Source organism: Aotus nancymaae, unplaced genomic scaffold, assembly GCF_030222135.1.
Source record: "Aotus nancymaae isolate 86718 unplaced genomic scaffold, 86718_ANA_hifiasm-v0.15.2.pri h1tg000012l, whole genome shotgun sequence".
NCBI classification, from domain to species: Eukaryota; Metazoa; Chordata; class Mammalia; order Primates; family Aotidae; genus Aotus; species Aotus nancymaae.
The window spans coordinates 18,567,756-18,595,040 of NW_026988423.1; the positions used below are offsets into that span (position 1 = coordinate 18,567,756).

At 39.3% G+C, this 27,285-nt stretch overlaps 1 protein-coding gene across 1 annotated transcript in view; it reads left to right on the top strand.

Annotated features, from left to right (window-relative positions):
- The first annotated feature begins 754 nt into the window (after positions 1-754).
- The window catches only part of HTR3B (5-hydroxytryptamine receptor 3B), a 39,567-nt gene continuing 13,036 nt past the window's right edge, over positions 755-27,285 (top strand). Inside the window, exons 1-6 of the mRNA XM_012470636.2 lie at positions 755-884; positions 5,515-5,675; positions 25,403-25,447; positions 25,779-25,888; positions 26,314-26,483; positions 26,942-27,099. Of these exons, the coding sequence (XP_012326059.1) occupies positions 833-884; positions 5,515-5,675; positions 25,403-25,447; positions 25,779-25,888; positions 26,314-26,483; positions 26,942-27,099 (696 nt within the window). The 5' untranslated portion in view covers positions 755-832. The remainder of the gene's footprint in view (positions 885-5,514; positions 5,676-25,402; positions 25,448-25,778; positions 25,889-26,313; positions 26,484-26,941; positions 27,100-27,285) is intronic.

A 27,285-nucleotide genomic window follows, 5' to 3' on the forward strand; every position in this document is an offset into this window, starting at 1 on the left:
GAGCATCTAGGGGAGGGTCAAGAAATGGAAAATAGTGTTATTATATAGAATTATGCATCTTTTCCCTTAGTGATGAAGAATGAATGGATATTCAATTAAAAAGTGAACAAAAACTTTTATTAAATGATGTTAAACTTTAATAGTTTTCATCTTCAATAAGCCTAGAAGGATCGTTTCTAGAAGGTTACTTTCTGAATTGTGAGCAGTGAAAATTTGAGAGGCCTTCCTATTTATCAAAAATCAATGTTTCTTTTAATTAAACAGACTTTGGAAAAACAAAAAGCACTTTTTCCCATTGCCTTGTTTGCAGTCGTTCTTCATTAGACAATACCGGGTTTCCATTAGCCTTGTGTAATTCCGGAGTCCAAGAATCACTGTCAAATGCTGAAGATGTTACTGCATAAGTCTGATTTAGAACAGCTATTTGGGTTTCAATTATTAATGAAATTAGTGTCCTGAATGTCAGCAAGAGCACTGCCTTAGGTAAAGGCTGTAAAGGAAATCATATTAGTGTGGAATTTCCTCTCCTTAGGGGCTCCTCTCAGATTACATTATTCACTTAGCTATCTCCTGTCAGGAAAATGGAAATGTTGGCCACGGTCTGATCTTGAAGTTAAGGGATTTCATGATGGCATCAATTCCAAAACATTTGCATGGTGCTGGTATTGCCTTTGGTCCCGCTGAGTGTTTACAAAATAGCCCCAGTAAGGATAGCACCAACTGGCAAATGAAGAAGGAGAACGGAGTGAAGAGGAACCCTGTTAGGAAAAATTGAGCGCCATTCCATCTGGTAGGCAAGTTTGTATTTCTCCTTTCTGGGATCTGCCCAGGAATGTTGGCAAGTGTGATGGCTTCCCTGTGGGCCTGCATCCTGGTGGCTGTAGGTGAGTCCTTTTAATGATTTTACTAGGCATTGAGTATTAACTCTTAGAAGATAGAGACAATATTTTTATACACTGTGCTACAGAACTCCTCACAAGTGTTTGCTTTTATTCGTCATCTGTAAAATTCCAGTCCTGTGAAGCTACATGAAAAACAGTGATTTGTTTCTGACTGTGTTCCTATTATTGCAAATACACGTGCATGTAGCATCACACTGTGGGGCTTTTTATACATAGCTGAAAATATGCTCTGAAATGTTATAATTGCTTGATAAATCTCTGCTTCTCTAGAAATCAAGCTCTCGGCAGCAATTTACATTGAAAGTTTGGGGCATTATTTTTCAAATTTGCCCTTATGTGTAGATAATATGTTTTTATTATCCAAAATAGTCTTGGCTTCACCATCAGCTTTTAGAGCCCAGAGAAAAAGTCCCTTAGATTTGTCGTAGCTACAGACACATGTATATCATTTTGGTATTAGTCTTTAACATCTCGCCTTACAAAATCTATATAGGTGATGAGTATATCTCTAAAGACAGGTGCTACAAACTTGCAAGTTTTCAATATGCAATTCCTCTTAATATATTTTAATATATTAAGTTTATATGTTAAAGAAGTTAATATGTTGTTTTTTCTAGTTTTCTGGAACTATACTTCCATGGTGCCAGTATTAACTCTACTAAATTGAATCATTTTAGTTAGGATACAATTGATTCTTGGTACACGTACACAAATCAAGAGCGTATGATTATGCTGGTGTTTCTCAACACTCCACTTTCTTGAGGGTTCTCTGAGAGCTCATATCTGAATTCTCAAGTTTTAAAATGTACCTGGAAGTGGAATGAGTTGATTATAGAGATGAGTTAGAAATTTGGTAGCCAGGAAGCTGGAAATAATTTTTTTTTTATTGGGTAGAGAAGAAAAATAGCCACTTATCATTAAAGTATAAAAATTCTGGATGTTGAACGTAAAGGAAAAAGCTTATCTCAATTGTAAAAATAAAAACAGAGGAAATGTCATTAAATGCCAAATGGATTTCTTAGCAGAAAACAATTGTGGACATTAAGATAAAATAGAAAAAGGAAGGTAAGAAAACAGGCTAAGTTCTTACCAATATCTCTCTAATGTTTTGTATTATGCATGATTTTTGTTCTAAATGTAGCAGAAAGAAGTGTTTTAATAGTGTCTAATAACCAGTGCTTTACCATAAATCACACCGAAGATGCTTGTTGCAGAAAGATCTGCCCCATGGAATTTTACTGGGTTTTACTATATGTACATTACACATTTTAGTATATTTACAAATCAAGACTATTTGTAAATGTAAGAGTGCTGAACCAATCCCAGGGGCAGTGTGCTGGGATAGAAGGAGGCCTGAGCAAGGAGAACCAGCTAACTCCTGCTTCACTGCTCACCAGCCGCATAACCCTGGGAAGTCAATTCATCTCTTAGAAACTCAGTTTTCCTGTTAAGTTAACTTTATTTTGAATATTCATGACAATCAAATAAGATAGCATTGTGAAATTGTAAGATGCAATGCAAATGTAAGTTTTTTTGTTTCTGCTTTTGTTTTTGAGGCAGAGTTTTGTCGCCCAGGCTGGAGTGCAGTGGTGCGATCTCGGCTCACTGCAAAATTTGCCTCCTGGGTTCAAGCGATTCTCCTGCCTCAGCCTTCCAAGTAGCTGAGATTACAGTCATCATGCTTGGCTAATTTTTGTATTTTTAGTAGAGACAGGGTTTCACCATATTGTCCAGGTTGGTCTCGAACTTCCGACCTCAGGTGATCCTCCCGCCTTGGCCTCCCAGAGTGCTGGGATTACAGGTGTGAGCCACCGCACCCGGCTGCAAATGTAAGATATTATTAACCTGAAAACACATATAGAAAATACCATTGGCTATTTCTGTCCAATAACACTCCATACAGTATGTCAGTCTTCTTTTTGAAAGGTTACTTACTGCTGTTCCTAATATTCTCAGGGAGCCAAGTTACACTTAATCATGTGGTGTCATGATTAAGAGCTTGGGCTTCATTCAGATCCAGACAAGCTGTGTATAAATATCACTCCCTTCACTTGCAAGTTTCATGACCTTGGGCAGTGCTAACCTGATTATGCCAATAGTCCCACACCTGCAGGAACAGTGCACTCCTCACAGGGCTGTAGAGTACCTGTTTCATCAGGTCGTTAGGAACATTGAAGGAGATTATTCATGTGAGAGCTTAGCTTGATGCCTGGCATACAGTCAGCATCCAATTAGTGTTAGGAATTCAATATCTAAATCTCATTTCCTTTTAACCTCTCAGATATATGTGTATCTCTCTTATAATCCTACAGATACATAGTAACTAAGCAAGAACAGCGCTTTTCATCAAAGTGCCTGAACACTTTAAGGCAGGTGCATGGGAGAGGAAGTCATTAAAACAAGGAAAACAAAGGAATAACTTTATTGTGTACTTATCTTTTTCTTTTTCAATCTCTCTTCACCTACAAGTGCTTCATAGCTCAGTCCCTAACACATTTTACTTTCCAGAAATCTTACAAGTGAATTATTTGAAGCTGATTATTAGCATTCAAGAAGGCAGTATTGGCGAGGAATCTTTTCTGGGTCTGTTGATAGCTTCCATCAGTGTCTGTTGAAACATCACTGAACTGTGAATCATTTAGTGCTTGTGTGAATGTCACATTAGCTTTCAAGAGGCATAATTTACTGTTAATTAATGGTCACTTAAATCCTTAATCTCTCTCCTGTAATTGATCTTTCTCCTCAGGCAAATTTGCATTCATAGTAGAAATGTAATTTATTATTTCTTCCCATCTTAAACAATGAACTCTTTCCCCTTTTGGTTTTTTAAGTGCATTTCCATTTGCTTATTATTTTTCTCCTTTCAGTGTTTGATTCTCTTTTGTTCCTAGTCCTAGCTTCCAGAACTTTCTCTTTTTAACCAAGACTTTGACCCATTCTAAATAACATGAGTTTATCCATAGGGAACCTATGGATTGCTTCCTAGACAAGATCGCAGAGGGGAATTGGAGTCTTTATGAGCAGAGGGTGTGGGGAACACATATTCATTTCTCAGAATTATGTTTTAATGCTGTCTCAGGTAGTTTCCTGTATTGAAACATTCTCATTTCGGTGTTTCCCCAACTGAGACTTGAATTGGGAGCTTCCAAGCGAGGTAAACGTGAAGCCGCCCAAAGCAAAGTTGGCAGGAAAAGTACTGGGCCAGCTCTGCTTTGTGCTCCTGACTTCCCTCCCCTGGGGTACACCAGCAAGAAATGTTCTCAGGTAGAGAGATTCACAGCACACTTTTTGACAATAACAGTTCACAAATACCCTACAAATGATGCCTGATGGAAGCCACCCACCTTAGTCCTGCACGCCTGAATAGCTAACGCCATTTTAGGCATCTTCTTGGGTGAATAGTTAGGGAGTTAAAATGCTCATTAGATTCCCAGTTCCAATGGTAATGAAAGTGAATATTACTCTGCCCACAAGGAGTCTGGCATTGCACCTCCAGCATCGTTGTTAGCATTTTGGTCACACTGACATTGTTAAATCATAGAAATTGCTGCCTGTGGCGGCAAGTGACATGACATCATTCATAAAGAAATGGGTGTAAACAGGATTGTCGCACAGGGAGAAGCGATCTCATTTACAGTTTCCTGCTGGATCCCTTATACCTTCGGCAGCTCATCAAAATAACCATCAAAACCACTGAGAGCCCAGGCAAATTCACACGCAGGACACTACAGAGAGATTTCACTCACGCACTTTGTCAGGAGGTGTGCAATTTGCTTCGGTCCAATGACTGAGTGAAGCTATGAATCCCCTAAGGGCTGGCAAAGCTTGTGAACAAAATATCTTTTTGCAATTCAGAGAAAGCCCTCACAAATTTGTCACTTCCAATTGCTGGTGCTCATTTCTCTTACTTCCCTTCCCCTGGCCTCCCTGCCCTCAGCACCAATCACAGCTCCTCTACAAATCAAGATTTTTGGGTCAGAAGAAATGGTTGCTCCCTGGAACCAGAGAGAATTTTCTCAAAACAAAGATCTCATTTTCTGACAAGTGCATTTTATTTAAGGACAGAGGAAGTGAGAAAATATATTTTTGAGGAGAAAAGTACAAATTGGGCTCCCATTAATTCCATTATCTAGAAATCTAAACAAGTTTTTTGGGTTAATGGGTTTGTGCATTTTTTTTTTTGCTTGATTTTTCTATTTAATTTTTCAATTACAAATGAAAAATCAAAAGAAAAACCAAGGCGAGAGTTAAGTTTTGGCTAAGTGTGTAGGTGGGTGTCTTCTAGATTCTAGGAGAGGATCATACAGGAATAAAGAAATTATTCTGTCTTCAAAATGCAGGATTGCTGTAAAATGGAATTGTATATACAGTTTGCAACTTTGGAGATGGGGTTGATTTACTTTTTTACAATTAGATTTCTTCATTGGGCACTTAGGCCATCAACTTCTTTAAGTGTTTGCCAAAGGCTCTACCAGCTGGCTGTGAACTGATGCAGATTTTGGCGAGCTGAAAGCTATATTCTAGTAAGAGCCACCGAGTCCTGAAGAGTCTGAAACCTAAAGAAACCAAGTTCCTTTTACCTTTATCTTCACAATGATAGTTTCTTTTCCAGGAATTCTAGCCACAGATACACATCATCCCAGGAATTCTGCTCTGTATCATCTCAGCAAGCAGCTATTACAGAAATACCATAAAGAAGTAAGACCAGTTTACAACTGGACCAAGGTCACCACAGTCTACCTGGACCTGTTTGTCCATGCTATATTGGATGTGGTAAGGACCATCTTGTCCCTTCCTATTCTTGCTAACGTCTTTTAAAACAGTCTGCAGTTCATGAGGGAGCCTAAGAGAGGTTGTATTCTTGAGACTCTAGTTGAATTGGCAGGAAAATTGTGCTAGGGTCATTTTAGCAGTTAGGTAAAATATTCATTAGGCAGCTGGGCGCGGTGGCTCACGCCGGTAATCCCAGCACTTTGGGAGGCCGAGGTCAGGAGATTGAGACCATCCTGGCCAACATGTTGAAATCCTGTCTCTACTAAAAATACAAAAAAATTAGCTGGGCTTGGTGGCGCACCCCTGTAGTCCCAGCTACTCCGGAGGCTGGGGCAGGGGAATTGCTTGAACCCAGGAGGCGGAGATTGCAGTGAGCCGAGATGGCAGCACTGCACTCCAGCTTGGTGACGGAGTGATACTGTCTCAAAAAAAAAAAAAAAAAAAAATCATCAGACAAATTATGCTTTTTAGCCTCCAGTGGACAGTGTGAAAAGAAGATAGTCTAGAAATATGAGTTTAACGGGATTAAGATGTTTTAAGAATTGTGAAACTGGATGTGGTGGCTCATGCCTGTAATCCTAGCACATTGGGAGGCCGAGGTAGGCAGATCACTGGAGCACACAAGTTCAAGACCAGCCTAGGCGACATGGTGAAACCCTGTATGTACCAAAAATATGAAAATTAGCTGGGCGTGGTAGTGCATGCCTGTAGTCTCAGCCAGAGGATAGAAGTGGGAGGATAGCTTGAACTTGGGGTTTTTTTTTTTTTTTTGAGAAAAGGCAGAGCCAGACCTTTTCTCAAACAAAAACAAAAACAAAAATTGTGGTCATAGATCATAGTACATATTGTATGAATACTGCTGAAACTAAAAATAGTAATGGGTATTTTATCCTGTGGTTCACATTTGTTAATGATAATAGCAGATTTAACAAGAGATTCACTACTTATTGTGTAATTTAAAAGAGAAAAAAATGCCTTGGTATCTTGAGTTTATAAGAGGGCTTTTATATCTAAAGTGTTTGCTAAAGATAGTAGGGAGAATTTGTTTATTAAAGCATCCTTTTTCTCCTATATGTGAAATACGGGCTGTGGGAATGAAATGAACACATGCATGTCAAGTAGTTGGCAGAGTTCTTAGTAAGCCATCAACACGTGATGGCCCTGAAGGTTAGCACCTCTTTATATTCCTCCTTTTTTTTTTTTTTAAATTACAGAGTCTTCTATTTCAATTGGTCCCGGATTCATTCTGATTTCACCTAAAAACAGACTTTACTAAGCTCGTTTTATTAAAGTGATTTAATCATTGTTTTTCCATTTATTTCTCAAAATTTTTTTCTAATTGAGGTAAAATATACATATTTGGAAATACACAGATCTTAAGTGTACAAACTGATGAGTGTTGCTAATTACATATACCCATATAACCTCTTTCTTTCCTTCCTTCCTTCCTTCCCTCCCTCCCTCTCTCTCTTCTTTCTTCTCTCTTTTTCTCTTTATCTCTCTCTCTCTCTTCCCTCCCTCCCTCCCTCCCTCCCTCCATTCCTTCCTTCCTTCCTTCCTTCCAAGACAGAGTCTCGTTCTGTTGCCAGGCGCCAGGCTGGAGTGCAGTGGCAGGATCTCGGCTCACTGCAAACTCTGCCTCCGGGGTTCAAGCAATTCTCCTGCCTCAGCCTCCCGAGTAGCTGGAACTACAGACACGCGCCACCACGCCCAGCTAATTTTTGTATTTTTAGTAGAAACGGGGTTTCACTATGTTGGCCAGGATGGTCTTGATCTCGTGATCCGCCCACCTCAGCCTCCCAAAGTGCTGGGATTACAGGCATGAGCCACCACGCCTGGAGGCTCCCTCCCTCCCTCCCTCCCTCCCTCCTTTCCTTCCTTCCTTCCTTCTTCCTTCCTTCCTTTTTCTCTTCTTTCTTTCTTCCAGATGGAGTCTTTCTCTGTCACCCAGGCTGGAGTGCAGTGGCACGCTCTCAGCTCACTACAACCTCCACCTCTGAGATTCAACCGATTCTCCTGTCTTAGCCTCCTGAGTAGCTGGGACATGCGCCACCACGCTTGGCTAATTTTTGTGTTTTTAGTAGAGACAGGTTTTTACCATGTTGGTCAGGCTAGTCTCAAACTCCTGACCTCAACTGATCTGCCCGCCTCGGCCTCCCAAAGTGCTGGGATTTCAGGCACGAGCCACCCCACCTGGCTATTTACTTGTATTTGAGATGTTACCCAGACTGGAGTGCAGTGGCGCCATCTTGGCTCATGGCAACCTCCACCTCCTGGGGCCAAGCAATTCTCCTGCTTCAGCCTCCCGAGTAGCTGGGATTACAGGTGCCTGCCACCACATCCGGCTCATTTTTTGTGTTTTTAGTAGAGATGGGGTTTCACCATGTTGGCCAGCTGGTCTTAAACTCCTGATCTCAAGTGATCTGCCCACCTCGGCCTCCCAAAAGTGCTGGGATTACAGGTGTGAGCCATTGTGCCTGGCCATATAATGATCTTTCTATCAAGATATCAAAGGTGTCCAAAAAGGTCCCTTGTTCTCTTCCTAGTCCATCCCCATCCTCTTCACCACAGAGACAAATATTCTTCTGGATTATTTCTTTCATCAGTAATTAGTTTCTCCGGTTGTAGAACTCCATGGGAATGACATTTTATTGTGTGTACTCGATTGTGCTTGGCTTTTTCACTCGGCATACCGTTTTTGAGGTTCACTTATGCTGTTGTGTGTATCAGTGGCTTGTTCTTTTTACTTGATAAGTAGTATTCAGTTATGGTTATATCATGGTTTGCTTATCCATTCTCCTGATGACAGGAATTTGGGTTGTTTCTAATTTTAGGGTAGTATGAATAAAGCTGCTAAGAATTTTCTTGTACAGGTCTTTTTGTGTATATATTTCCATTTCTTTTAAGTAAAACCTAGAGGCTGGGCACGGTGGCTCATGCCTGTAATCCCAGCACTTTGGGAAGCCGAGGCAGGCGGATCACAAAGTCAAGAGATTGAGACCATTTTGGCCAACACGGTGAAATCTCCTCTCCACTAAAAATACAAAAATTAGCTGGGCGTGGTGGCGCACGCCTGTAGTCCCAGCTTGGGAGATTGATGCAGAAGAATCAGTTGAACCCGGGAGGTGGAGGCTGCAGTGAGCAGAGATCCCTCCACCACACTCCAGCCTGGTGACAGAGCGAGACCCTTTCTCGGGAAAACAACAACAACAACAACAACAAAAACCCTGGAAGTTTTATCACTGTGCCACAGGATGATGTACACTTCGCAAAGTGGTTGTGCATTTTACACTCCCGCCAGTAAGCTACGAGAGTTCCTTTTGCGACACATCCCTGCCAACATTTGGTGTTACCAGTCTTTTTAATTTTAGCCATTCTAGTAAGGGTATAATGATATTTCATTGAGGTTTTATTAACATTTACCTAATGACTAACGATTTTGAGATCTTTTTCATGTACTTATTGGCTACTTATATATGTTTCTTTATGAAGTGCCCATTTAAGCCTTCTTTTATTTTTAAAATTGGGTCATTGGTTTTTTTATTGTAGATTTATAGGAGCTAGTTATACACTCTGGGCACAAGTCTTTTGTCAGGTATGTATTGTATTATACATATTACATACTATATTATTATATAATATGTAGTTATATAACTATTATAACATATAATAATTATATAACACATATACATATTATATAATAAATGTTTATTTCCAGTCTGTGTCTTGGCTCTTCACTTTCTTAATGGGTCTTGCTATGAACAGAAATTTAAAAATTTGCTGAGGTTTGTTATGGTTTGAATGTGCCCCCAAAATTTCTTTTATTTATTTATTTTTTTAGACAAAGTCTCGCTCTGTCACCCAGGCTAGAGTGCAATGGTGCAGTCTCAGCTCACCGCAACCTCTACCTTCTGGGTTCAAGTGATTCTCGAGCCTCAGTCTCCCGAGTAGATGAGACTACAGACACGTGTCATCATGCATGGATAATTTTTGTATTTTTAGTAGAGACAGGGTTTCGCTATGTTGGCCAGGCTGGTCTTAAACTCCTGACCTCAGGTGATTCACCCGCCTTGGCTTCTCAAAGTGCTGGGATTACAGGTGTGAGCCACTGTGCCTGGCCTCCAAAATTTTATCTGCAAATTCATATGTTGATGGTATTTGGAGGTGGTGCCCTTGGAAGGTAATTAGGATGGTGGCTATATAAGAAGAGGAAGAGAGACCTGACATGCTCTTGACCTCTTGCTGTGAGATGCCCTCCTCCATGTTATGATGCAGTGAGAAGGCCCTGATCGGATGCAGCTCCTTGAGCTTGAAACTTCCCGGCCTTCAGAACTGTAAGAACTAAATTTATTTTCTTTATAAATTACACAGTCTCAGATTTTCAGATATAGGAAGAAAAAACAGACTAAGTCCATTTTAATGAACCGTTTTTAAAAATTTTTTTTAAGATTTTTAAATTTTTTAAAAAATTAAATTAATTTTGTTTTTTGAGACAGTCTTGCTCTGTTGCCCAGGCTGGAGTGCAGGGGCATGATCTCAGCTCACTGCAACCTCCGCCTCCCAGCTTCAAGAGGTTCTCGTGCCTCACCCTCCCAAGTAGCTGAGATTACAGGTGTGTACCACCACACCTGGCTAATTTTTATATTGAATTTTATTTTCTAATTAATATATATTACATGTTTGTTGATGAGGGGCATTAGTCTTCTCATCTGGGTTTGGTATTAGCATTGTGTTGGCCTTATAAAACAGAATTGTTGAGAATTGCTTTCTCCTCAGTTTTCTGAAGGCATTGCGTAATATGAATATTTTTTCTTTCTTAATGTCTGATAGAATTTACCCATAAAATTATAGAGGTCTGGAGTTTTCTTTGTGGGAAGGTAGTCAAATGCAAATTTAACTTTATTTACACATATTCTATCTTTTCTTGTGTCCGTTTTGTAAACTCATATTTTTTAAGGAATTTGTCTCTTTCATTCAGTTTGTCTAATTTGTTGACTTAGTTGTTCACAATTTTTTTCTAGTATTTTCATGCTCATAGGATCTCTAGTGATACGACCTTTTTTTGTGTCTCATATTGTTAATTTGTGTTTTCTCATATTTTCCCTTGACTAATCTTGTCATAGTTTTATCAATTTTATTTTTTTGAAGAACCAACTTTGGGCTTTGTAATTTTTTTTCTTTTTGTTTTGTTTTATTTTGCTTTGAGACAGGATCTTACTCTGTTACTTAGGCTGGAGTTCAGTGGCGTGATCATGGCTCACTACAGCCTCAACCTCCCATGCTCAAGCAATCCTCCCACTTCAGCTGCCACCATGTCCAGCTAATTTTTGTGTTTTTTATAGAGGCAGGGTTTCACCATGTTGTCCAGGCTGGTCTTAAATTCCTGGGTTCAAGTGATTCTCCCATCTCAGCCTCCCAAAGTACTGAGATTACAGAAATGAGTCACCATGCTCAGTCCCTATTGTTTATTTTCTAACTCACCAACATTTGCTCTTAACTTTACAGATTTCTTTTCTTCTACTTACTTTTTTTGTGTTTTTGAGACAGAGACAAGAGACAGTCAGTCTCCGGGACCCAGTAATCTGATTTTTCCCCCGATAGTTTTGGCTTCTACAGAATATTATATAAATTTGAATTATATGTTATTTTACCTTTTGTGTATGGCTTCTTTCACTTAGCATGATGCCTTTGAGATTTATCCATATCGTCGCATAACTCAGTAGTAGTATTTTATTGTTCAGATGTACGATTTATCTGTTTACCAGTTGTTGGACACATGGATTGTTTCCATTTGGGGGCAATTATTAATAAAACCACTATAAACATTTGCAAATATTTTTCTTTCTCTTGGATAAATGTTTAGGTGTAGTATCGGTGAGTTATGATGGGTCTATGTTTAATTTTATAAGAAACTGGCCAGCTCTTCTCCAAAGTGGCTATATCATTTTGCATATCACTTACAATGTATGAGAGTTTCAGTTTCTCCATATAGTCATCACCCTTTGACATTGTCAGTCTTTACAATTTTAACCATTGTAGTAGATTTGCAGTAGTATCTCAATGTAGTCTTTAATTTTTATTTACCTAACATTTGAACATGTTGAACATTTTTTCATGTGCTTATTTGCCAACTGTATATCTTCTTTGGTAATATGTCTACTCAAATCTTTTATTTATTTTTAAAGTTGGGTTATTATCTTATTATCAAGTTGCAAGAGTTATTCATATACTCTGAGCTTATTTCTAGACTCTATTCTATTCATCTAATTTATATGTCTGTCTTTCTACCAATATCACACTGTTTTGATTACTGTAGCATTATGGAAGTCTTGAAATCAGATAGTGTGAATCTTCTAATCTTGTTCTTCTTTCTAAAAATTGTTTTGACTTTTCTAGGTTCTTTGAATTTCCATATAAACTTTAAAATTGACTCATCAATGTCTATTTTAAAAAACTTCTGGAATTTTGATTGGTACTGCATTGAAACTACAGATAAATTTGATGAGAACTGACATCTTAACAATATTGAGTTATCCAATCTATACATATAGTGTATCTCTCTGTTTAGTTCTTTAACTTCTTTTATTAATGTTTCATCATTTTTAGTGTTTTGCATACATTTGGTTAAAGTTATTCCTAAGTATTCCACATTTTTGTTATTGTAAATGGTGTTTTAAATTTGAACCTAGTTGTTTGTTGCTAGCATACAAAAACACAGTTGATTTCTATATATTGGTCTGGGATTCTGTGACCCTGACATTTCTTTTTCTTCTAAGAGAATTTTTTTGGTAGATTCTTTCAGATTTTCTATGCAGAAAATCATGTTGTCTGTGAGGAAAAACAGTTTTACTTCTTTCTTCCTAATCTTTATACCTTTGTTTCCTTCTAGTGCCTTGTTACCCTGACTAGGACCTCCAGTACAATGTTGAGCAGAATGGTATACTGCTCTATAAATATTAATTCAATAAATGTGGTTTAGTGGTCTTGAAATCTTCTATTTTTTTCTTCTAGTTGTTTTATTAATTTCATGGAGTGGGATATTAAAATCTCTAATTATGACTGTTCTTTGTCTATTTCTCTCTTTGGTTCTGTCAACTTTTGCTTCACGTATTATGAAGCTATGTTATTAGGTGCATACACATTTAGACTTACATGTTTTGTTTTGTTTTTGAGACAGTATATCACTCTGTCACCCAGGCTGGAGTGCAGTGGCATGACTGTGTCTCCCTGCCACCTCAGCCTCCCAGGCTCAGACAATTCTCCTGCCTCAGCTTCCCGAGTAGCTGGGACTACAGGCACATGACACCATGCCCAGCTAGTTTTTGTATCTGTGGTAGAGACGAGGTTTTGCCATGTTGCCCATGGTCTCTAACTCCTGAGCTCAAGCAATCTGCCCACCTCGGCCTCCCAAAGTGCTGGGATTATAGGCGTGAGCTACTGTGCCTAGCATAAATGTCTTCTCGATGAACAGATCCTTTTATCATTATGAAACGCTCCCCTTCATCTCTGAGAATATTCCCTATTATGACGTTTTTCTTATGCCTACTTTCCACATGGGATATTCTTTGACATCCTTTTATTTTCAATCTATTTGTGTCATTTGATGCCCTTTGTATTTGAAGTCATTTCTTGTAGACAATAAGTAGTTAGGTACCTGCTGAAAAGAAATATATAGGGAGGCCCTGTGTACACTTCACTCAATCTCTTGTAACGTTAACATCTTGTAAATATATACAGTACAGTGTTAATACTAGAAAATTTACACTGATACAATCTGTAGGGCTTATTCAGATTTCTCTAGTTTACCTGTACTTGTGTGTGTGTGTGTGTGTGCATGTGTGAGTGTGTGTAGGTCTATGTAATTTTATTACATGTGTAGCTTTTTGTAATCAGCACCACAATCAAGGTACGTAATTGTATAATCACTCCAGGGCCTCCAGGTGCCATTCTTTTTATTTTTATTTATTTATTTATTTATTTTGGGACATAGTTTTGCTCTTGTTACCCAGGCTGAAGTGCAATGGTGCGATCTTGGCTCACCAGAACCCCCGCCTCCCAGGTTCAAGGAATTCTCCTGCCTCAGCCTCCTGAGTAGCTGAGATTACAGGCATGTGCCACTACACCTGGCTAATTTTTTTGTGTTTTTAGTAGAGACAGGGTTTCTCCATATTGGTCAGGCTGGTCTTGAACTCCCAATCTCAGGTGATTCCCCCCGCTAGCCTCCCAAAGTGCTGGGATTACAGGCGTGAGCCACCATGCCTGACCAGTGCCATTCCTTTATAGCCACATTCCTTTGTCTCTGCTGATTCCTAACCCTGGCAATCACTAATCTTTTCTCCATCTTTAGTCTATTTCAAGAATATTATATAAATGGAATCATACAATATATTACCTTTGATATTGACTTTTTACCTTTAGCATAATTCCCTTATGGTTCATGTGTGTTATTGTGAACACCAATAGTCTATTTCTTTTTATTGCTGAATACTATTCCAGCTTAGGGCTTTTTAAAAATATATATACATATGGAGTCTCACTCTGTTTCCTAGGCTGGAGTGCAATGACATGATCTTGGCTCACTGCAACTTCTGCCTCCTGGGATTACAGGTGCACGCCACCACAACCGGCTAATTTTTGTATTTTTAGTAGAGATAGGGTTTCACCATGTTGGCCAGGCTGGTCTTGAACTCTTGACCTCAGGTGATCTGCCTGTCAGCCTCTGAAAGTGTTGAGCCACTGAGACCAGCCAATCTATGCATTTTAGTGGAAATGTTTACCTCATTTGCCAATACCATCTTGCTATTTGTTTTCTAGTTGTCTCAGCTGTTTTTTGTTCTTCTATTCCTCATATCCTACTTTATTTTCAGTAATTTTTAAATTTTTAATAAATCTTTAAAATAATAAAATAGTTCTAAAATATTTTAAATATTTGATTATAACTCCTCTATTAGCTTTTTAGCTATCCATCTTTGTATCTTTTTTAGACTTTGCCTTAGGAATTTCCATATTCATCATTAACTTATTACAGTGTACTAGAATTAATATTTTGACACTTCCCATAACATGTACAAAACTTACAACAGTAAAATTCCATTTACCTGCTCCCACATCTTTTGTGCTACTTTTATATTCGATTTTACATTTACATACAAAATATAACCACAAAACGATGTTATTTTAAGGTAATCTGTTAAAATAATGATTCTTTTTCAATTTATTTTAATACAGCTATTTTTCTATGTTACTATCTTAGTGCTAGCAGTGAATCAGAATCTCTCATTTTTTTTGGACTGAGAATTAGGCATTCAAATCAATGAAAAAATAAATTTGAAACTTAGAGTATAAAGTTTAAATTTTTTTTCCTTTTACTGATTGAGGTTACTTTGATATCATTTTCCCCCAACTTAGATAAATCCCTAATCAATTGTTTCTTTGTAAACAGGAATATTTAAACGGTACCTCCCAAAATTCCCTCTTTGAAACAACAAATTGCGCTTTTTTTTTTGAGATGGAGTTTCTCTCTTGTTGCCCAGGCTGGAGTACAATGGCATAATCTCAGCTCACTGCAGCCTCTGCCTCCCAGGTTTAAGCGATTCTCCTGCCTCAGCCTCCCGAGTAGCTGGGATTACAGGCATGCACCACCATGCCCAGCTAATTTTTTGTAGTTTTAGTAAAATAGAGTTTCTCTGCGTTGGTCAGGCTGGTCTCGAACCCCGAACCTCAGGTGATCCACCCATCTTGGCCTCTCAAAGTGTTGGAATTACAGGCATGAGCCACCATGCGCATCTAATTTTGTATTTTTAGTAGAGATGGAGTGTGTCAAGCTGGTCTCAAACTCCCGACCTTAGGTAATCTGCCCTCCTCGGCCTCCCAAACTGCTGGGATGAGTGCTGGGATTACAGATGTGAGCCACACGCCTGGCCAAGTCTCTCCTTTTTTTTTTGTTTTTTATATAGAGTCTTGCTTTGTCACTAGTTTGGAGTGCAGTGGCACTATCTCAGCTCACTGCAACCGCCGCCTCTCAGGTTCAGGCAATTCTCCTGCCTCGGCCTCCCAAGTAGCTGGGATTATGGGCGCCCACCATCATACCTGGCTAATTTTTGTATTTTTAGTAGAAATGAGGTTTCACTATGTTGGTTAGGCTGGTCTCGAACTCCTGACCTCAAGTGATCTGCCCACCTCAGCCTCCCAAACTGGTGGGATTACAGGCATGAGCCATTGCATCCAGCCCATTTTTCTCCCTTCTGATTTTGTATTGATTAAGATAAAGAAAATTGCTCAGGCTTTCCTTTAGAGGTTTATTTGGAGATTAATAGAAAAGGTGTAAAGAATTTATATTAACATTTTCCCTTAGAACAAGTGTATCTAATTGAAAATCGTTTTCGGCTAGGTGTGGTGGCTCACACCTGTAATCCAAGCACTTTGGAGGCCAAGGTGGATGGATCACCTGAAGTCGGGAGTTCAAGACCAGCCTGACCAACATGGTGAAACCTGGTCTTAAAAAATAATAATAAATACATAAATAAAAAATAATAATAAATACATAAATAAAAAAATAGTTTTCTAACTCTTTCTTCTTACCCTGACAAAATAACATAAAATCAGATTCCTTAAGGTAAGGAGAATATTATTATCCTTTTAAAGATGTAGGATTCCACCCTCCCAAAGCTGTAGAATATGCTTATTTGTCATTAGTCTATGTTAGATATGTAATCTTATTAAGCATGGCAAATTTTCTTACAGAAATCTGAATAAATGGCTGGGCACGGTGGCTCGTGCCTGTAATCCTAGCACTCTGAGAGACCAAGGCAGGTGGATCACCTGCGGTCAGGAGTTTGAGACCAGCCTGGCCAACGTGGAGAAACCCCGACTCTGCTTAAAATACAAAAATTAGCTGGGTGTGGTGGTGAATGCCTCTAATCTCAGCTATTTGGGAGGCCGAAGAAATAGAATCACTTGAACCTGGGAGGTGGAGGTTGTAGTGAGCCGAGACTGCACCACTGCACCCCAACCAGTGTGTCAGAAGTGAGACTCCATCTCAAAGAAAAAAAAAAAAAAGAAATCTGAAAAAACTTTGCATTCTCTCCCTCTAGTTTTACCCCTGTCTAGCGTCTTACATTATCTTCTCCATGTTTTCAGTACAATGAACCTGGACCCCTGGTTGTTTCCTGCCTGTAAGTCATTCGTTCTGCTATTTCCCCTGACAAGGTCTTTCTCTTCATTCTCCATCTGCAAAATATTGTAGTCCTTCAAATCTCAGCTCCTAAAAGAATTTTTTTTCATTTCTCCAAGGTGAGAGCATTTCCTTTAAATACACTTACATCTCTGTGGATTTTCTCTTCCTTTTTTTTTTTTTCTTTTTTGAGACAGGGTCTCACTCTATCACCCAGGCTGGAGTACAGTGGTGTGACCTCAGCTCACTGCAACCTCCCAGGCTCAGGTGATTCTCCCACCTCAATATCCCAAGTAGCTGGTATTACAGGTGTACACCACCATACTGGGCTAATTTTTGTGTTTTTTGTAGAGACTTGATTTCGCCATGCTGCCCAGGCTGGTCTCGAACACCTGGCCTCAAGTGATCCACCCGCCTCAGCTTCCCAAAGTGCTGGGATTACAGGTGTGAGCCACTGGGCCCAGCCAAGTCTGTGTATTTCTTAATGTACACAGTTATTTGTTAAAATGTTGAAATATTCCCTAATGTATTCTACACCGCTTGAGGAAAGGACTTCCATATCTTCCATATTTTCCATAACATGCAGCACTGTGTATCCGATTTCCAAGACTTGGATTGATACTTGTCTAATGAACGAATGAATTAAAAAATATAAGGATCAATTCTAGTATTGTCTTTATAAATGGCTACTCTGAACATGCTTTGCAAATGTCTTTATTGCATGTAGGTGGGATAAGCCTAAAGTTAGTTCCAGAGGCAGGGACAGTTCTGAAGGACTTGATAAAAATCACTCACAGATTCTGCACAGACAAGGACACTCCTAATGTGAATAGATAACTTGTTGGATGCATCTGCCAGCAGCTGAACTGCTGGCAACTTTTGTTTGGAATGAAGAGCTTTCAGTCCAGCACCTCGACTCCATTATAATGCTTTGCCTCCTGTTTTGTTTATATAAAAGACTACAGTCTTGTCTTAGAATTTCTGGGTATTATGAGTACCTTAGGGAAATCTGATTATAGAGATAATCTACTCAACAGTGAAGAGTTTCAATTTGTTTCTATTGAGTTTTGTCAATTCCGAGTCCCAGATACCTTTGTATTCCAGTCCATTGACTAGAGCCTCCCAGCCAGACGTTGAGGCATCTGTTTCTATAGTCTCCGGAACTGGAAAAGATAAATAAGAATGTAGGGGAATTATCTGTATATTTGCTAACCACCAATTTAGATCTAAATAGACTCCCTCTGTTAGGAAGACTAATGAATTCCAATTCTCTGAAATATCCTTTGCTTTTAACAAGCAAGATGGAAGGTATCTAAAGAAAAAAAAACAGGGCGAGATACACAGAGGGAAAAGCTGTGAATAATGCCACCAGAGAACCAATTATGTTCACCAGCTGGCATTGAGAAACTTGTTTCCTTTGACAAAAAAAGATTTCAGTTTTAGCCTCAAAATACTTTTTGACATTGTGTTCTTCAGGGCTGAATGACGAATCCTCCCAACCACCCCCATAAAGTGTTAGAAAAAAATTCTTAACATCATTGTTATATGTAATGTGACAAAGCAATGGGCAAGAAGAGAAAAACAAGCTAAGGCATCAATATGGCAGTTAAGAAGAATCAACTGGATAAAATGATAGTGAAATAAAACAGAGACTCTCCTCTCAGCCGTATGACTGAATCAATGAGACACATTCACAGGGTATGACAATGATAAACAAACTGGTAAGAACATTGAATAGATATAAAAATGTATCTCTTGGGAAAGCACAGTCAACTACTAGATTTCTCAGTGATACAAACTCTCAGTGATGCATTTTGAACTTTTTCTTCTTTCTGTTTGTGGGGAACCTCACTGATTGCAACCAAGTCTGAATGGAACCTTTTGCGCTTTAGTGGGAGAGACATAATCTATTTCATGAATCTCTCAGTTGGTAAAATTTGCAAAGAAGGCTGGGCACGGTGGCTCACACCTGTAATCCTAGCACTTCGGGAGGCCGAGGTGGGAGGACTGCTTGAGTCCAGGAACTTGAGACCAACCTGGGCAACATAGCACAGACCTGTCTCTACAAAAAATAATAAATTAATTAGCTAGGCGTGGTGTTGCACATCTGTGGTCACAGCTACTTGGGAGGCTGAAATGGGAGGATCACTTGGGCCTGAGAGGTTGAGGCTGCAGTGAGCCATGATTGTGCCACTGCACCCCAGCCTGGGCAACAAAGCAGGACCTTGTCTCAAAAAAAGAAAAAAAAATGCAAAGAAGTGGTGTCACCTAAATCCCAAGCTCTCGTTAGAGGATTTTTTCCAACCACCAGGACTCCTGTTGAGCCAGTCTTGTCTGGGAGTCCCCTCTGGTCCATCTGGTCCAAGCTGTTCCTTGGGGAAATACTCACTTTTTATACCACTTTAAAACTTGCCTTTCCCAAGTATCTATTTAAATTCCATAAATATCTGTAGAGCAAATTCACTCCGGCCAGGCTTTGTTGAACCACTAAAGTAGGGCGCCTATGTATCTGTGTGCTCCCAGTGCCTTCTTCTTTCTCCAAGTGCATAGACATGCTTATTTGGTAGTAATTTGCTTTCTTGATTATAAAAAGGGGAAACTTAAAATTAAGTTTCTTGTTTCTCTTTCAAATGATGCCACCCGGCGCAGAGTCACTGTGTGGTCTGTGTACTGCACAATTCCGTGAGCGCCATCAAATGGACTATAGTATCAGTGGTGCCTTCTGACTCCCTACGCAACCCAGATTCTCCAGAGTAGTACATAGTCTTGACCCTGTACACAAAGAATATGGATTTTTATGTGGCTGGATAATTGGACAATTAATTTAGTATACCCAGTTCTGGGGAAGAAAACACAGCTGTTATTTGATTTCATGCCATCAACTTCTTAAACACTTTTATTTACTGAAATTTGGTATTGTACTAAATATTACAGAAATACAAATGTTATCTAAGTGACTCTTCAGCAAGGGAAATGTTTTACACTTTTTTTTTTTTTTTTTTTTTTTTTTTGAGACAGAGTCTCACTCTGTTGCCAGGCGCCAGGCTGGAGTGCAGTGGCGCAATCTCGGCTCACTGCAATCTCTGCCTCCTGGGTTCAAGCAATTCTCCTGCCTCAGCCTCCTGAGTAGCTGGGACTACAGGCGTGCACCACTACGCCCAGCTAATTTTTGTATTTTTTAGTAGAGACAGGGTTTCACCGTGTTGGTCAGGATGGTGTCAATCTCTTGACCTCGTGATCCGCCCGCCTCGGCCTCCCAAAGTGCTGGGATTACAGGCGTGAGCCACCGCGCCCAGCCTACACTTTTTTTTAAAGACAGAGTCTCGCTCTGTCACCCAGGCTGGAGTGCAGTGGCGCCATCTCGACTCACTGCAACTTCCGCTTCCCGAATTCAAACGATTCTTCTGCCTCAGCCTCCCTAGTAGCTGGGATTACAGGCTCCTGCCACCATGCCCAGCTAATTTTCGTATTTTAGTAGAAACAGGATTTCGCCATGTTGGCCAGGCCGGTCTTATACATTTCATTTCATATTTCTTTATCTTGTGTTTTTTTTTTTTATCCTTTTATTCTCTTTTACGGATGCAGTTTTTAGTGATGGATTATACATGGAAAGAAATGAAAAAAATGAGTTCAAGGAGAGTTCTTTAATAGTATGCATCAGCCTTCTTATAAATTTACTGGAAATGTCTTCAAAAATGGTTTTCCTTTTCTTTATTAATACATTTTTTAAAATAGCAGTTTTTAGAGATTTAATTCAACCACAAAATTCGCCAATTCAAAGTATACAACTCAGTGTTTTTTAGTACATTCGGAGTTATGCAACCATCACCACTATCTAATTTCAGAACATTTTTATCACCTCAAAAAGAAACCCTGTATCCATTAGCAGTCACACCCCACATTCCACCCCCAGCAGCCGTAGGCAAACACTCATCTACTTTTTGTTTCTATAGATTTGCCTGTTCCAGACATATTATGTAAATGGAATTGCACAATAAATGGCCTCTTAGGACTGACTTCTTTCATGTAGCATGCTTTCAAAGTTCATACATGTTGTAGCATGCATCAGTATTCTTTACTTTTATTGCTGTATAATCAATTGTATGGATATATCACATTTTGTTTATGCACTCATCAGTCAATAGATGTTTGTGTTGGTTTCATTTTTTAACTATCACAAATAATGCGGCTATGAATATTTTTATACAGGTTTTTTGTGTGGACTTACGTCTTCAGTTCTCGTGGTTATATACTTATGAGTAGAATTGTTGCATTATGTGATAAATGTATGTTTAACCTTTTGAGTAAATACCAGACTGCTTTTTTTTGAGACAGTCTCACTCTGTCACCCAGGCTGGAGTGCAGTGGCGTGATCTTAGTTTACTGCAACCTCCGGCTCCCAGGTTTGAGCAGTCTCATGCCTCAGCCACCCGAGTAGCTGGGATTACAGGCGTGCACCACCATGGCTGATTAATTTTTGTATTTTTAGTAGAGACGGGGTTTCACCATGTTGGCCAGCCTGGTCTCGAACTCCTGACCTCAGTTGATCCATCTGCCTCGGCCTCCCAAAGTGCTAGGATTACAGGCGTGAATCACTGCACCCAGCCCAGACTGCTTTTCAAAGTGACTGAATCACTTAATAATCCTACCCTCAATGTTTGAGGGCTCCAACTTCTCTATATCCTTGCCAACATTTGTTATTGTCTGTCTTTTTAATTTTAATGGTCTTAGTGAGGATACAGTCATGTCTCGCTGTGGTTTTGATTTGCAGTTTCCTGGTGACTAATGATGTTGAGCATCTTTTCATGTGCTTATTGGCCATTTGTATATCTCCTTAGGAGAAATATATAGCCAAATCCTTATCCCATTTTGTATTATCATTTTTACTTGTGACAAAATACACAATATAAAATTTATCATCTCGACCCTTTTTAAGCGTACAGTTCAGTGGCAGTAAGTACATTCACGTTCTCGTGTTACCATCACCATGATCTGGTCTCCAGAGCTCCTTTCATTCTGCAAAACTGAAACTCTTTTGTTCTTCTTTTCAAGCATTCTTTGCATCTTTTATTACTACTGAGGTTAAACATTTTCATGTGATTACTGGACATTCATATTTCTTTGTGGGACAGGTTGGTAATTTAAAAAATAATACTAATGTTTTTTCCTGATTATAATACACTTATTGTAGATATGTAGAGAATATAGAAGAGTATAAGACTATAGAGGAAAATATTCACATAATTCAAATCATAAAAACAAACATTGCTGCTAATTATTTTTACTTTTCTCTGCACGTGTTTCTTGTAGAACTGATATTCTGGACAAATGTGTTTTAGAGTATATGTTCCTTCCCTCCCTCCCTCCCTCCCTCCTTCCTTCTCTTCCTCCTTCCTTCCCTCCTTCCTTCCTTCCTTCCCAGAATCTCATTCTGTCACCCAGGCTGGAGAGCAGTGGCTTGATCTCAGCTCACTACAACCTCCGCCTCCCCAGTTCAAGTGATTCTCCTGCCTCAGCCTCCCAAGTAGCTGGGATGACAGGCACATGCCACCATGCCTGGCTAATATTTGTATTTTTAGCAGAGACGATGTTTCACCATGTTGGCCAAATTGATCTTAAACTCCTGATTTCAGGTGATCTGCCAGCCTTGGTCTCCCAAAGTGCGGGGATTACAGGCATGAGCCACTGTGCCTGGCCCTGTTTTTTTTTTTTTGTAAAATTAAATTAAATTTAATTTTAATTTCCAGGATACATGTGCAGAATGTGTGTGTTGCATAGGTAAATGTGTGCCATGGTTTGCTGTACCTATCAACCCATCACCTAGGTATTAAGCCCAGCATGTATTAGCTATTTTCCTGATGCTCTCCTTCCCCAAACCCCTACCCTGACAGACCCCAGTGTGTGTTGTTCCCTTTCCTGTGTCCTTGTGTTCTCACTGTTTAGCTCCCACTTATAAGTGAGAACATGCAGTGTTTGGTTTTCTGTTCCTACATTAGTTTGCTGAGGATAATGGCTTCCAGCTCCATCCATGTCCTTGCAAAGGACATGATCTTGTTCCTTTTTATGGCTGCATAGTATTCCATGGTGTATAGGTACCACATTTTCTTTATCCAGTCTATCACTAATGGGCATTTGGGTTGATTCCATGTTTTTGCTATTGTGAACAGTGAAAATTGAAACTTTTTACCCATTCAGTGACAACTTTCCCTTTCTCCACCCCAGCAACTAATTCTACTTTCTGTCCCTATGAATTTCATTACTCTAGGTACCACATTTAAGTGGAATCGCAGTATTTTTCCTTTTGTGACTGGCTCATTTCACTTAGCATCATGTTCTCAAGGTTCATCCATGTTGTAACATGTGTGAGAATTTCCTTCCTCTCTAAGGCTGGATAATATTCCAGTTTATGTATAGTCCATATTTTGCTTACCTATTTATTTGTTGATAGACACTTGGGTTGCTTCTACCCCTTGGCTATTGTGAATAATGCTGCTGTGAACTTGGGTGTATAAATATCTATCCAAGCCCCTGCTTTCAGTTCTTTTGGGTATGTACCCAGAAATGGAATTGCTGGATTATATGATAATTTCATCTTTAACTTTTTAAGGTCATGTCATACTGTTTTCCACAACAGCTGAGCCATTTTACATTTCCATCAACAGTGCACAAGAGTTCCAATTTCTCCCCATCCTCACCAGCACTTGTTATTTTCTGCTTTTTTAAAAAACAGTAGCCATTTTAATGAGTGAGGTGGTATCTCATTGTGGTTTTGATGATTTGCATTTACCTAATGATTATATTAGAAAGTTCAGGCTGCCATAACAAATACCACAGACTAGGTGGCATAAACAACAGAAACTTATTTCTCACAGTTCTGGAGGTTGAGGGTCCAACATCAGATTCTGGCTGATTTGGTTCTTGGTGAGAGCCCACTTTCTGGCTTCCAGATGGCCTCCTTTTCACTGTATACTCATGGTAGAGAGAGATCTTTCTCTCTTCCTTTTCTTATAAGGCCACCAATCCTATAAGATGAGAGTCCTATCCCTGTGACATTATTTAACCTTAATTACTCACTATAATCCCTGTCTCCAAATATGGACATGTTGGAAGTTAGGGTTTCAACATATGAGTTTTGGGGAAACACAATTTGGCCCATAGCAGTGACATTGATCATCTTTTCATGTGCTTATTGGTCATTTGTGTATCTACTTTAGAGAGATGTCTATTCAAGTCTCTCACCCATTTTTAAAAAGGGCTGCTTGTCTTATCGTTGTTGTTGACTTGCAGGAGTTCTTTATATTCTGGATACAAACCTCTTAGCAGATATGTGATTTGTAATATTTTCTCCCATTCTGTGGGTTGTTTTTTTCATCTCTTGATGGTGTTCTTTAAAGCACAAGAGTTTTTAATTTTGATGAGGTCTCATTTTTCTTTTTGTTGTCATGTCTAGGAAATCATCGCCTAATTCAAAGTCATGAAGATTTACTTACTCCTATGGTTTCTTTTGAGAGTTTTATAGTTTAAGCTCTTATATTTGGGTGTATGATTCATTTTGAGTTAATGTTTATATATGGTGTGAAATATCCCTTTCCTTTTAATTCCTAAGAACATTGGAGTTTCAGAATGTTCTTTACTAGATTAGATATGAAAAAATTGGTGAGGAGGTTTTTTTTTTTTTTTTGACAGAGTCTCTCTTTGTCACTCAGGCTGGAGTGCAGTGGCACAATTATGACTCACTGCCGTCTTGACCTCCTGGACTCAAGCAGTCCTTTCACCTCCACCTCCCAAGTAGCTGGGACCACTAGGTGTGTGCCATCATACCTGGCTAATGTTTAACTTTTTTTGTAGATGCAGGGTCTCATTGTGTTGCCCAGGCTGGTCTCAAACTCCTGGGATCAGGCACTCCTTCTGTCTTGGCCTCCCAAAATGCTGGGATCATAGGCATGAACCACTGTGGCCAGCCAGGAGAGTGTTTTAAATTGCTGGTTTTGGGGGTCTTTTAAAAGTATCATGGACTCATTTCAGACATGGAAAATCACATCTATTATATCATCTAAAATATGTTTCATTTATGATAAGCTCATTCAGTCTGTTTTATAAGCAGAGAAATCGAAACATACGGTAATGTAACAGGAATGGCTGCCAATTACAGTTGAGCTAACATTCATTGAAAGATTATGAATAATATCTTGATTACAAATCAAAGCTTGGTCTCATCTTTTTAGCCCAAAATTGACTATGACTACATAACATTTTTTAGTCTGATTAATGGTAGCATAACTAATTAGAGTGGAAAGAGATTAGCAAATCATTCAAGATGTCAAAGGCAGGCAAAGTGCCATTTTGCCATAGATAATACAGTAAAGCTCATAGCGACAGGTGTGCATGGTAAGAACTGACACTACCTAGGTATTGAAGAGTCTAGGTAATGTTTTTAATATCAGCATTATTTGGTTAGATTTGATTTTCTTCCTCTGAATTGCCATACTGCTGAATTGGCCTTTGATTTATTGACATTCTAAGATTTGATATTGATTTTCTTTTTGCCTTGCAGGATGCAGAGAATCAAATATTAAAGATGAGTGTATGGTACCGAGAGGTAAATAATTATTTTTCCTTCTAAATATACAGGACTCCTGATCTGAATTTGCTGCAAAATATAATTATTTAAGAAATAGGTATTATCTTTGCATTTATAGTTCATTAGATCCGCAGCAGACCTAATTTATTATAATTCATTTAGGATGTATGGCCCTGGTTTCTGGTTGGGGCTACCATCTTTAGGATTCAGATGGGATGTCTCTCTCCTAACAAATAAAACCAAGAGCCTGATAAATTGGATTATTAATCAAATGTCTCTTTAGTTCTTTATTGAGGCAGACATTGCTCCATTTTGATACCTTTTTTTTTTTTTTTGCTACTCCTAACAGGTCTGGAATGATGAGTTTTTATCCTGGAACTCCAGCATGTTTGATGAGATTAGAGAGATCTCCCTTCCTCTAAGTGCCATCTGGGCCCCCGATATCATCATCAATGAGTTGTAAGTGTGCCAGTGTGTATTTCTGTGGGGTTTAGACTACTTGGAATAGTCAGGCCAGTTGCTGCTTACGTTCAGTAGTGTTGCTAATTTTTGCTTCTCAAGTTGAAGAGGAGCATATTGTTGGGAGTATTCAGGTTAGAAGTGCCGTGTGTTGACATTATTTAAGATACAGATCTGGTTACTAATGTTGAGGTTACGCATTACGTCTGTGTCGTTATAGCAGTAAATGAGTTAACTTATGAGGCTGTCGCTGAAAAGCTCCTCTTTGCCAGGGTGAATCATCTCATGGAAAATGCAATTCTGTTTTTGCAGGGCTAGGCTGGTCCCGGGTCTCATGGTCACTACCATCTCCTGATCAGCTTGTCTATGTTTTGAAATGACTAACATTCTCTCTGTGACAACAAGTTCTCTTGTGTTTCGTATAGTGTGGACATTGAAAGATCCCCTGACCTTCCCTATGTTTATGTGAACTCATCTGGGACCATTGAGAACTCTAAGCCCATCCGGGTGGTCTCCGCATGCAGTTTAGAGACATACGCTTTTCCATTTGATGTCCAGAATTGCAGCCTAACCTTCAATAGCATTCTGCATACAGGTAAACCACAAGAGATACACATCAATACTAGGTTGGTGCATGTAGATGAAATGATATTATATTATCTTCAGGTCTATTTTATTCTTGCAGATAATTGGCTATTTAAAAATCAAAATCTCTTCTTGCAGTTTTTTTGGCTCCTGCTGTAATTCAGACCAAGTATGATGCCGTAGCCCACTGCTGCAGTTGTTCTGGAAACACAGTGTTAGGCCTCCACTGCCAGGGATAATGTTATAGAAATCGCAGGCAAGCTCCATCATTCTACAGAGAGTGGATTCCAAGCCTTAAATGACTTGAAAGATTTCATTCCCCTTTCCTACCCTCTAATTCAAATAAGGCCAATGAGACTGTGCCTAGGGGGGCAGGAGAAAAAGGAATTCAGATTGGGAGCTGGGAAAATGGATTGATACTGGCATCTCTTTCTCTCTGGGAAAGTCAATTGTTCCTGTTGTTTGCAGTGGAAGATGTAGACCTGGCCTTTCTGAGGAGCCCAGAAGATATTAAGCATGACAAAAAGGCGTATTTGAATGACAGTGAGTGGGAACTTCTTTCTGTGTCCTCCGCATACAGCATCCTGCAGAGCAGCACTGGAGAATTTGCACAGATTCAGTTTAATGTAGGTTCTTTCCTTCCTGTCCCTGATGCCTGCTTCTCCACAGCCTTTGGCCTTGTCTCTTGGGCTGAGGAATTTCTACTCTATTGCATGTTCTCATTCATTATCACCCAAGAACAGGGACTTCAGCGGGCTCTGACATCCACCCGCATTCCAGCATCTCACAGAGCAGAGGTTCAGTGGGAGATG